Source organism: Typopeltis vanoorti, chromosome 21, assembly GCF_054136105.1.
Source record: "Typopeltis vanoorti isolate ZY-2024b chromosome 21, IOZ_Tvanoo_1.0, whole genome shotgun sequence".
NCBI classification, from domain to species: Eukaryota; Metazoa; Arthropoda; class Arachnida; order Uropygi; family Thelyphonidae; genus Typopeltis; species Typopeltis vanoorti.
In genome coordinates this window covers 37,672,574-37,685,462 of record NC_143569.1, presented here as the reverse complement: position 1 = coordinate 37,685,462, position 12,889 = coordinate 37,672,574, and the positions used below count along the sequence as shown (strand labels likewise).

The window sequence follows — 12,889 nt, the reverse complement described above, 5'->3', positions numbered from 1 at the left end:
ACTAACACCATGTTCCAACATAAAAATTTGCACAAATTCACATGGAGAGAAGAGGCAAGGAATAAGAAAAGTCTCATTGACTATGTTATTGTTGATAGTGATTTTTCTCCCTTATGCAGGACACCAGCGTGTACAGAGGATTTGAAATTGGAAGCGATCACTATTTAGTCTTGAGCAGGATAAAATTGAATTTCATATTGAAAAGAATAACATGTAAGAAAGTTTTAAAGCGAATAAAAGTTGAGCAGCTCTCAGATGTGAACTGTAGACTAAAATACACAAAGATTATTGAAGAAAAAATGAAAGAGTTTGAGAACAGGAATCAAACCTTGGAGATTCAGTGGCAAACTCTGAAGAAAACCCTGATTGATTCAGCCAGAGAGGCATGTGATGAGGTTGTCTGCAAGGATAGAAAAATCAGAACTCCATTGTGGACACAGGAAGTTAAAGAGGTACTGAAAGAAGAGAAGAAAGTATATCAAATGTTCCTGGCAAATAAGTCAGCTTTTGCTCTTAGAGAATACAGAGACAAATGTAAGAAAGCGAAACACTATGTAAAACTAGCTAAACAAAAGTCATGGGGGGACTTTGGCAAGAACATAAAAAATAAATATCAAGAAGGTGGTAAGATATTCTGGAAGTTGTTGAAGAAGCTTAGAAATGGAGGAAAGAGTGCTGTAAAAGGAGTTAGAGATGATAAAGGTGACATGAAAACAGGAGAAAAAGATGTCCTTGAAGTATGGAGTAATTACTTCAAAAAATTGCTAAATGAAACAAGCAGTGATAGCACAGTGGTAAAAAACACTCAACAGGCCTACAGTCAGGAATACAGGCAGCAGGAGTAGATGATATTCGACCAGAAATTCTGCTGAAGTATGGTGGTTTGCTGTACTGCATAGTTCAGAAAGCCTGGACAGAGGGACAAATTCCCGATGATTGGAGTTGAGCTCTAATAGTACCCATATATAAAAAGGGAAATAAAACTGAATGTGAGAATTACAGAGGTATTTCCCTACTGAGTGTTCCTGGCAAGATCTATGCAAGTATACTTGAGAAATGGTTGAGAAGAATTGTGGAAGAAAAGCTTGGTGAAAAACAAGCTGGATTCAGTCCAAAATAATGGCTGTCAGGATCAGATATTCACTTTACGACAAATAGTCGAGAAAGCATGGGAGTATAACAAAGATCTGTATTTAAGTTTTGTCGATCTGGAAAAGGCATATGACAAGGTGCCAAGAGAGAAGCTGTTCAATACGCTACAGTTATATGGTGTCAATGGGACATTATATCAAGCAATACTTAGTCTTTATTTGAGTTGTAAGTCAGCAGTTAGAATTGAAGAAGTACAAGAAGATGGTTTAATATTAAATTTGGTTTGAGACAAGGATGTACATTATCCACTCTGTTATTCATTATCTATATGGATCACATTATGAAGGAAAGTGGTATTAAACATGATATCAGAATTGGAGATGTTAATGTCAACTCTTTGCTTTATGTGGATGATGTTATACTTCTAAATAAATCCGCTACAAGTTTGCAAGATTCCCTGACTAAATTGAATAACTGTTGTAATAGATATGGTATGAAGGTCAGCATTAAAAAGACAATGAAAATAGGTAGAATTGTTGAAGATGTAAACTGTGTTGTGAACGGGGAACCTGTGGAACAAGTAAAACATTTCAGCTACTTAGGCAGGATTTTTACTGAAGATGGTAAATTGAATATGGAAATAAACAACCGAATCAACAAAGCTGGCATGTTAGGAAGTCAATTGAATAAATTCATATGGAATAAGAGAGAAATTAGTCGGAACACTAAATTAGCTGTATACAAGCCAGTGTTCAAACCAGTTTTAACTTATCAATCTGAGAACTGGGTCAGAAGTAAAACACTTAACCAAAGACTAGAGACTGCAGATATGAGAGTCCTGAGAAAGATTAGAGGTGTGAACAGATGGCATCAGTGGCAATATCATATTGAAAACGAGGATATTAGGAAAGAACTTGACATTGTCGGCATTCAGGAATGCGTTAGCAGAGCTAATCTCAGGTAGTATGGTCACTAACATAAATGGGCGAAGAAAGATTAACGAAACAAGTGTTTCTCTGCCAGGTTGGCAGGAAACCAACCCAGAGGAAGCTCAAGATATAGATGGATTGATATGGTACAATGTGCCTTAGACGATAGAAATATAAAATCTGATAATGATAATATTTGAGTCTTGACAAGTAACAGATTGATTTGGAAGAAAATTGTAGATAGGAAGTTAGTAGTGATGTAAATTTTTCATGTAGTACTATCATATCCTGTACACCCCTTGAGGGTACATGGCAGGAATTTGATGATGATGAGAATCAAACACACTAATGACTGCTGGGCAAAGGTGAAGAATGGCAGCTGGTTCCACATAACAGTGTTGGAAATACCTACACAACACATATAAGGCAGATGCATATGATAAAGTGACTGGGATGAGTCTGATAGAGAGGGAGAGATCATTATTTAACCAGATAACTTTCCAGATAGCATGAAGTATTTTTATAAATTTTTTGGTACACTTCGCCATATACGAGAACAATATTCTAGTGTGGGTGGATTTGATATTTATACAGTGGAACCTATGTTTTTGGAAGCAGGGATGGTTATGGATCGGATGAGCTCATGCAAGGAGATGCAAGAGACACAAGTTGGTTCAAGAAGGATATCGCATATGTTAATCTTGGTGTATCATGATAAGGAGAGGTGAAGTGGGACTCTTTCTTCCATGAAATAAGACCAGATTGATTATGTCTTGGTAGCATTAAAATTTACAAGTTTATTCTTTATCCTTGCCTCACTGAAATATGGCAAGGGAATCAGTATTTAAGACATTAATTATGAAAGCTCTTGTAGTTTGGAATATATCAGCACTATAAAGTTTGTCAAATGAAAAATAGGAATGGAATAAAAATTAATTTTTATTTATTATTCTAATTTTAGTTATTAATTTGCTTTTCCCATTATGCAGTAGACATCCTCACTAACCTTACCCACCTTTGATCACAGGTCCTGGAAAGATTTGGAAAAACTTATGTGGTCACCCTTGATATTTCCAAGGCTCATGTCTGACATTTGGACCTTGTCAACATGCTACCATGTTATAGTTATCCTTCTGCCCTTTGCTATCCTTCTGCTACTTCCCTCTCTGATTGCTTATTGCCTGTCATGGTGGATGGCTGTCTCTCATTCGATTTTTTTTATCATTGCTAGAGTACCAGGACTACTCCAGCATTGATATACAGGGTGTTCGGGATAAATTTGACAGTTTCGTAAGGAAAAAGAAAATCTTCTTTGTATCTATTAAATTTAATGAATTGACAAAAAAACATTACAGGCAGAGTTAATTACAATACTATCAACAAGATTTACTCAAAATAACCACCATTAGCATCGATCACAGCTTCAATTCTGCTTCGGAACCTCGAACAAGCTGATGCTACAGTCTCCCTGGGAAGGGCCGCAAAAACTGTTTTAATTTTATCCATTAACTGGGCTTTTGTATTACTGGAAGTGCGATTGGTGTCTTTTTCAACTGCGCCCCATACAAAATAATCCATGGGGTTAAGGTCTGGGGAGTTTGGAGGCCAAACATTTGGACTGGTGAAGTCGTAGAAATTTTCAGACAACCATTTTTGACTTTTCCCAGAGGTGTGGCAAGGGGCCGAATCCTGCTGCCATACATACGGCCTACCATTGGCTACCCTTGTTATCCAGGGCTTGACTACAGTTAGCAACTCCACGAACAAAGCCCGAATTCCAATGCCAGGGTTCTTCAACACCTGTTCCTGCAGATTTGCGAGGAATTCTGCTGTACGAACGCAATCAGATCGTCTGCTAGGGATCTTTCTTCTTGCTACATCCTCGTAGTCACCATTGCAAGTCTCTAGTTCATGCCTGATTGTTTTTACTGTATTCAGGGAGCATTGGGCAGCAGTCGTAATATCCTTATTTTGATGGCGGGCACGAATCATCATGATACAAGTTATTCTCTTCCATGATTCAGGTGGGTTCCAGCTATCCATCCTTTCTGACATCTTGTATATGAATGAAGAAGGGTCCAAACTTTTAAATGAAGAGAAGTGTGTGTTAATACATGTAACTTACGGAAAAATATAATTAATTATAAATATGTCAAATTTATCCCGAACACCCTGTATGTCTTACTTTTGAAAATGTACTCTCACTCATGCTCCTCGTATACATTAGTGACCCTCTCTCTCTCTCTCTCTCTCTCTCTCGCCCCCCTCCCTTCCCCCAACTTCATATCCCATTCATAGTTTCATCTTTTTCATTCAAGAACCTTGTAGTGCTCAAATGATTCAAGTCTCAAAATCGTCTAACCAGTGTCTTAAACACTGATCTCCTCACTATTCTCAAGTGGGGTGAATTTCACTATCTCTTACTTTTGATAATGTTCCAATTTCCAGTCAAGATCTTTTCTCTTCTTGGGCTAACTTATATATCTAGTTCATCCTGACATAAACATAATACATCCATGGTCTCCTCAGTCTCCAAAACACTTGGTATTCTTTTTCATTTGAAACATTACTTCTGTTCTACTCAACTCCTAAGTCTATAAATCTCAAATTTGAACAACTTAAAAATATTGCTTTCACAGTTGGGGGCATGTACCTGGAACCTCCCTAAGAATTCTTAGGGAGGTTCCAGGTACATGTCTAGTAGGTGATCTCTCTATCAGAGGTTCCTTCCAGTCACTTTTTTATGGACTCTCTGTTTCTACATAATGCTTTTTTTTAATAGGTCCTTTTATGGGGATTGCTTCACCTGACTGGCTGCCACCCTTCTTCTACTTTCCTCTAGTCATATAAGAACATAAGCTGCTACTGGCCAGCGCCTGTGCACAGTTCAGCTTCAAGCATATTTAACCAAGTTTTCTTCCTTCATTCCATTTATCTCTTTGGAACAGTTTTGACCATATCATCTTTCCAAATGAATACAACCTGCAGTATTTCAAGAAACTTGTTAATAGATTCTCTCTTTCTCTTTAACCTTTTTGACCAATCATAGCATTGTTGTGCTATAGGGCTTATGACCTCCAGTGTGTGTGTGGGGGGGGTCACTATAATAAAAAAAATAAATAATATAGCTGGTTAAAATCAGAATTTCTCACTTTTTTTGGCATGGATAATCGATCATTCCAGTTCAGATTAGGTGATATAACTGGGCTGCAGAACTCTGCCTAAATGACTGTTTATGCCAAGTGGTTTCTATGTAGATGAGTTTAGTGCTTTTTCAAAGGATCCAATGTTCAGAGTTGATACCATGCTGTACCAGAACAGATGTGTCAAATGTAGTCCTGGTCAGTGAATTGAACAGTTTGACCAAAATAAGAAATATAATTATTTATTTGTTATTATTTTTATTTCACAAGTATTATTTACTGTTAATCTATTGTGTGTGTGTGTGTGTGTGTGTGTGTGTGTGTGTGTGTGTGTGTGTGTGTGTGTGTGTGTGTGTGTGTGTGTGTGTGTGTGTGTGCGCGCGCGCGCATAAATCTCGCATTTAATTCCACTTTAAAAGAATGTGCTTCCCTTGGCTTGAGTAATGTGTTGATTATTTTATGCACATTTTTATATTTTTTCAAACCAGGCCTCTAGTTTTGTTTCACTGAAGATGGAATGAATCATTCTGAATTATATGATTGTTTAACATTATTAATAAAAAAAAATAGTTTTACTATGCTTGTGTTTATTCTTTATACCAGATCTGAACCACAGGTATATCTTTAAAAGTAGTGAGAATTGACCATGTACTATCAATAAATATTGATGCATGTTTCAAGACTTTTTATAACAGATTTAGGAAACCAACTTTATTCCCTTTGCTTTTTTTTTTTTTACTAGTTTAAAATATACAAAGATAGTTTCTTGTACTTCATTTCTTTAAATTTTAAATATTTTGTTTCCTTCTCTCTTTCAGACATTGTGGACACTTTAGAAGTTGACTGGTCAAGCTTAATTAATGAGTCTCATCTCAAATCAGAATATGGTACAGGAAATGCAAGAAGACGATTTACTCCTGCATATGTGTTCAGACGGATTGGCTTTTCTCAGGCATGTGCTGGAGCCCAACTTACTCAACAAATTATGGAAACTTGCCAGAAACAAATAGATGAAGAAGCATCTGCAGCCTCAGGTACAGTAGATTTTATTCAGTACTATTTTTTGTAATAAAATTAATTACCAATTACATGAGTCAGTTTTTTTTTAAATTTACATTCATCAGAATTTATAGAAAATCAACATCGTGAAATTGCTGATATGTACCGACAACATCTAGCTCTTTCTAATTTTTTTTCGTTTTTAATATGATTCTACCAGTGATACCATCTATTCACACCCCAATCTTTCTCGAAACTCTCATATCTGTGGTCTCCAATCTTTGATCAAATGTTTCATTTCTAACCAAGCTCTCAGATCCATAAGTTAAAATTGTTTGTACACTGTCTTGTATACAACTAGTTCAGTGTTTTGACTGATTTCTCTTTATTCTATGTAATTTATTCATTTGGCTCTCCAGCAGACCAGCTTAGTCTACAGTTCTTTATTTTCATAAATATGAAAAAAAATATTTTTTATTTTTGAATATTTAAATCAATATAATAGCTGTTACTAAAACAAAGATGACAAAAATAGGTGAGATCCTCTAAGCAACTAATACAAGATGCTATATTCATTCAGTAACAAGTAATAACGGGAAAAAGAAGGCATAACTATATTCAACACTAACTATGAGGACAATCTTCTTGAATGGGAGACAATATTAAGTAGAGTGATGTGGGTAAATATCAGAATGGGGAAGTGGACAATGAGACTATTTGTGCTTATGTTCCCACAGAAGATTTCTACTAAGGATGAAGTGGAGGAATTTTTTGAAGCATTAAAGAAGGCATCCAATGCAACAAAAAATGAAAAATTAGTCCTTGTTGGAGATCTAACTAGCAGAGTAGGAAATAATTACCAAATATATATAGAAATGATCTGGGAACATTCGGAGTTAAGAGCAAAGCTAATAATAATGGTATGTATCTGCTAGATTTCTGTTCAAAACATGGACTAGTTGTTACTAACATCATGTTCCAACATAAAATGTACACAAATTCACATGGATATTAGATGCAAGAAATAAAAGTCCCATTGACTATGTTATTGTTGATAGCAATGTTTTCCCACTGATTCAGGACAGAAGTGATACAGAGGATTCAAAATTGAAAGTGATCACCATTTAGTGTTGAACAGGATAAAATTAAATTTCATATTGAAGAGTATGCAAGATAAAAGTTCACCTCCGAAACCTGCTGAACTTTTATATGCTTTAAAACTTTCTTGCATACTCATCATCATCATCATCAAATTCCTGCCATGTACCCTCAAGGGGTGTACAGGATATGACAGTACTACATGAAAAAATTACATCATTACCAACTTCCTATCTACAATTTTCCTCCAGATCAGTCTGTTACTTGTCAAGACTCCAACATTATCAGATCTTATATTTCTATCGTCTAAGGCACTTTGATACGGTACAAAGTGCCTTAGACGATAGAAATATAAGATCTGATAATGTTGGAGTCTTGACAAGTAACAGACTGATCTGGAGGAAAATTGTAGATAGGAAGTTGGTAATGATGTAATTTTTTCATGTAGTACTGTCATATCCTGTACACCCCTTGAGGGTACATGGCAGGAATTTGATGATGATGATGATGAGTATGCAAGAAAGTTTTAAAGCATATAAAAGTTCAGCAGGTTTCGGAGGTGAACTGTAGACTCAACACGAACATTATTCAAGGGAAAAAAAGAGAGATTGTACAAAAGAATCAAACTTTGAAGATTCAGTGGAATAAACCATTGATTGATTCAGCCAGAGAAGCATGTGGTGAGGTTGACAAAAAAATCAGAAGACGATTTATATAATAACAAATAAATTGGACTCAGGGAATGAAAAGAAAAAAGTGTATCAAAAGCTCCTGGCAAGTATGTCACCATGATCTTAGAGAATACAGAGAAATATCCCAGAAAACAAAGCACTGTATTATTTAAAAAAAAAAAAAAAAAAAAAAAAAAAAACTTCCTATGACTTGAACTAAACAAAAGTCATAGGAAGACTTAGAAGTAGAAAAAGCCATCAAAAACCAGAAATGTGGAAAGACAGCTGAAGTAGATGGTATTCAACCAGAAATGCTCAAATATGGAGATGTTATACGTTGACTACACTGAATAATTCAGAGGACCTCAGAAGGTCAAATTTCAGATTATTGGAGTAGTGCTCTTATTGTTCTCCCCTATATAAAAAAAGGGAATAAAGCTGAACATGAGAATTACAGAGGAATTTCTCTATTAGGTATTCCAGGTAAGATTTATGTAAGCATTACTTGAAAAGAGGTTGAGAAAGATTGTGGAAGAGAAACTTGGAGAAGAACAAGCTGGGTTCATGCCAAATAGAAGTTGTCAGGTTCAGATTTTTGTTTTAAGATAAATAGTGGAAAAACCATGAGATTTATAACAAAGATCTGTATTTAAGTTTTGTAAATCTGGAAAAGGCATATGACAAGGTGCCAAGAGAAAAGCTGTTCAAAATGCTACAGCTGTGTGGTGTAAATGGGACATTATATCACACAGCACTTAGTCTATATCTGTGTTGTAAGTCAACATTAGAATTGAAGGAAGCACAGGAAGATGGTTTGTTAATCAGGTGTGAGACAAGGATGCTCATTATCTCCATTGATATTCATCATCTATATGGATCATATTATGAAAGAAAATATTAATAAACCTAATATCAGAATTGGAGATGTTAATCTTAGCTCTTAACTTTATGCCGATGATGTTATGTTCCTTCTAAATAAATTCAGTAGAAGTCTATAGGATTTCCTGATTAAATTGAATAACTGCTGTGATAAATTTGGTATGAAAATAGGCAGAAACATTAAAATGTTGATTTTTTGCATTCTGAATGGAAAACTATAGAAGTAACATTTCAGCTTATTTGGGAGCAATTTTTAGTGAAGATGGCAAATTGAATACGGGAATAGACAGCAGAATTAACAAAACTGCTATGATAGGAAGTCAGCTGAATAAATTCATATGGAATAAGAGAGAAATTAGTCAAAACACTAAACCAGCTGTATACAAGACAGTGTTTATTTTCATTTCACATGGAAAATAAAAATGCAGCTATATTTATGAGAACTGTAAAGAAAAGAACTTGTATACAATCAAAATTGAGCAAATGAGATTCTTTGTATATCTGATAAGATAAGAATTCTATTTCAAACTACTTTTAAAATGGGGGGGGGGAATCGAGATGAAAAATGCTGGTATCTAATTTCATGGTAAGAGAAGGTACCTGGAAGAAGTATGAGATCTGGGCTGCCAAGTTTAAATGTGGCTGTAACAGCCTTGAAGATTATCCATGTGAAGAATGTCCAAAAAGTGTAACAACACCAGAAATCATTGATCAAGTACACAATATGGTATTGGATGACCGTTGAGTCAAAGTGCATGAAATTGCTGAGACTATAGCATTTCAAAAGAACATGTAGGATATGTTTTTCCTGAAGAATTGCAAATGAAAAAGCTTTGCGCAAGATGGGTGCCACGCTTGCGCACAGCATATCAAAAATTCATTCACATGAAAATCTCTGAACAGTGCTTAGAGCATTTTAACAAAAATAAAATAAAACTGATTTTTTGCATCGATTTATTACTATGGATGAGACTTGGATTCACCATTACACACCAGAATCCAAACAGTAGTCAAAACAGTGGACAGAAGCCAGTTTGTTCAGCACCAAAGAAGACAAAGTCAGTTCCATCAGTAGGAAAGATTCATGGCATTGGTATTTTGGGATGCTAAAGGCATTTTATTTATTAATTATCTTGAAAAAGGTAAAACAAGGAATATTATTAAACCAGGGAATATTATTCCGATCTTTTAACCAGACTAGATGAAAAAATTCATGAGAAAAGACCCAGTTTGCAGAAGAAAAAATCATCTTTCATCAAGACAATGCACCCACCCACAAAAGTGTTTTGGCAATGAGAAAATTAAGGGATCTGCACTATGAATTGTTGGAACATCCACCCTATTTCCCAGATTTGGCTCCCTCTGACTTCTGTCTCTTCCCAAAACTAAAACTCTTCCTCGCTGATCAGCAGTTTTCTTTGAATCAAGAGGTGATTACAGCTGTAGAGGGGTGTTTTGCAGATCTTACTGAGAACCACTACAGGGATGGGATAATGGCACTGGAACATTGTTGGAATATATGAGGAAGATTATGTTGAAAAATAAAAATAATTTTGAAATTATAAATTTTTTTTTTGATTGTTAGGCCGAGAACTTTTCAGACCACCATTGTATAGGTTTACAAATAAATCTTATGTAGGTGGGAGCCACAAAAAAAAAAAAAAAAAAAAAAAAGTACTATTTTGAAAATTCTTTTCGCTTGGAACTTGGTTATATATGTCTTTTCCAGATCAATAAAACTTAAATACCAATCTTTGTGATAGTTCCCATGATTTCTCAATTATCTATCTTAACTGAGATATATAATCCCAAACATTCCCTATTTGGCCTGCATTCAGCATATTCTTTCTCTAGTTTCTCTTTCTTCATATTTCTTAGCCTCTTTACAAATATCCTTGCATAAAACCACACACTCAGTGAGGGATATTCCTCTGATTCTCACATTCAGTTTAATTTCTCTTTTTTTTTTTAGATTGATACTCCCATCTATAAATAGATCTACTCCAGTTATCCAGGAGTCATCTTTTGACCATGCCTTTTGAATTATGTAGTGTCCACCAGGAAATCTCTGTATTTGATTCATTTCTAGTCTCATATCATCTACTCCATCTGCCTTGTCACATTTAAGGTTTCTGATTGCATTCCTCTTGAATATTTCTTTCCATCATTCTCTCACTTCTTGTTTCATTTAATATTCTCTCAGAGTAATTACTTCAGACATCTAAGATATTTTTAACTTCACTTCTTACATCATCATCATCATCTGTGATTCCTGTTATGCTATTCTTCCCTCCATTTCAAAACTTTTTTCAGCAATATCCAGAACATTTTGTCATCTTCCTGATGCTTATATTCTTACTGAAGTCCCATGACTTCTTTAGTTACCTTAAACATAGCTTAGCTCTTATACATGTTTTATGAAAAATAGTAACCAGTGTCCTTATTATGATTAATACCTTGCAATGCATATATATTTATGCAGTCATTAATATATTGAAACGAGCTACAATACGTGATCTCATACTTCTTCCAGGTACCTTCTCCTACCATGAAATTAGATACCAGCATTTTTCATCTCGATTCTTCCCCTCCCCCTTTAAAAGTAGTTTGACGAAGAATTCTTATCTTATCAGGTATACAAAGAATCTCATTTGCTTAATTTTGATGGTATACAAGTTCTTTTCTTTACAGTTCTTATGAATATAGCTGCATTTTTAATTTCCATGTGGAATGAATTTTCTTCAGCCTCCTATATAACCATATTTCAAAGACCTTTATCTTTTCGTTTTCTTTATTTATGGCTTCCAGGTTTCATCACCATTATAATAAAGATGACCAGATATAACATTTATTACTGTATTCTGACCTTTAGTTGATGTAGTGGTCAGCATATCTCGATCCAGCAGGCTGTATGTTCAAATACTCTCATGGACATGGTTGTTTAGTAAATATGTTCAGGAACGAATTTCATAACTTGGTGTGAGACTACCACTCCAGAGAGCAAATATGGAAAAAACTTCCATATTTAGTCTAAGAGTTGGGTTTCTAAATTATCTAATGCTTAGACCACTCACAGTTCAATATACTGAAGGCTGTTAGCCTATTAATTGTAGATGAGATTCACATAAGAACTAATCATGCTTGAAGCGTTTTTATTATTATTTTTTTTTTTTTTTTTTTTAATATGAAATTCAATCAGGATGTTTCCTGAAGCAAAGAAATAGAGCTTGCTGAGGAACTGGATAAGTACTAGATCGATATAATTGGGGTGACTGAAACAAAAAAAGGCTAAAAACTGGTTATATTCAGGCAATGACAATCAAGGAAAAGAAGGAGTAGCCATAGTATTCAAAACTAAATACGAGACTAATCTTTTTGAATGGCAGGCAATTTCAAGTAGAGTGATGTGGGCAAATATCAGAATGGGGAACTAGACAATGAGACATGTTTGTGCCTAAGATCCCACAGAAGGTTCTGCTAAGGTAGAAGTGGAGGAATTTTTTGAAGCTTTAGAAAAAGCAACTGACACAATGAAAAATGAAAAGTTGGTCCTTGTTGGGGATGCATCTAAATAGCAGAGTAGAAAATGATTGTCAGACATATAAAAAAAAACATTTTGGAAAAATTTGGAGAAAAGAGCAAAGTTAATGATAATGTCAAATACTTGTTGGATTTCTGCTCAGGACATGGACTGGTAGTTACCAACACCATGTTCCAACATAAAATGTGCACAAATTCACATGGAGAGAAGACGCAAGGAATAAGAAAAGTCTCATTGACTGTGTTATTGTTGATAGTGATTTTTCTCCCTTATGCAGGACACCAGCGTGTACAGAGGATTTGAAATTGGAAGTGATCACTATTTAGTCTTGAGCAGGATAAAATTGAATTTCATATTGAAAAGAATAACATGTAAGAAAGTTTTAAAGCGAATAAAAGTTGAGCAGCTCTCAGATGTGAACTGTAGACTAAAATACAGAAAGATTATTGAAAAGAAAATGAAAGAGTTTGAGAACAGGAATCAAACCTTGGAGATTCAGTGGCAAACTCTGAAGAAAACCCTGATTGATTCAGCCAG

General features: G+C 34.9%; 1 protein-coding gene across 1 annotated transcript in view; it reads left to right on the top strand.

The window, feature by feature from the left end:
• Positions 1–12,889, top strand: part of LOC150094747 (uncharacterized) — a 437,902-nt gene that overhangs the window by 405,713 nt on the left and 19,300 nt on the right. Inside the window, exon 21 of the mRNA XM_090410976.1 lies at positions 5,983–6,198. Coding sequence (XP_090267102.1) covers positions 5,983–6,198 — 216 coding nt within the window. The remainder of the gene's footprint in view (positions 1–5,982; positions 6,199–12,889) is intronic.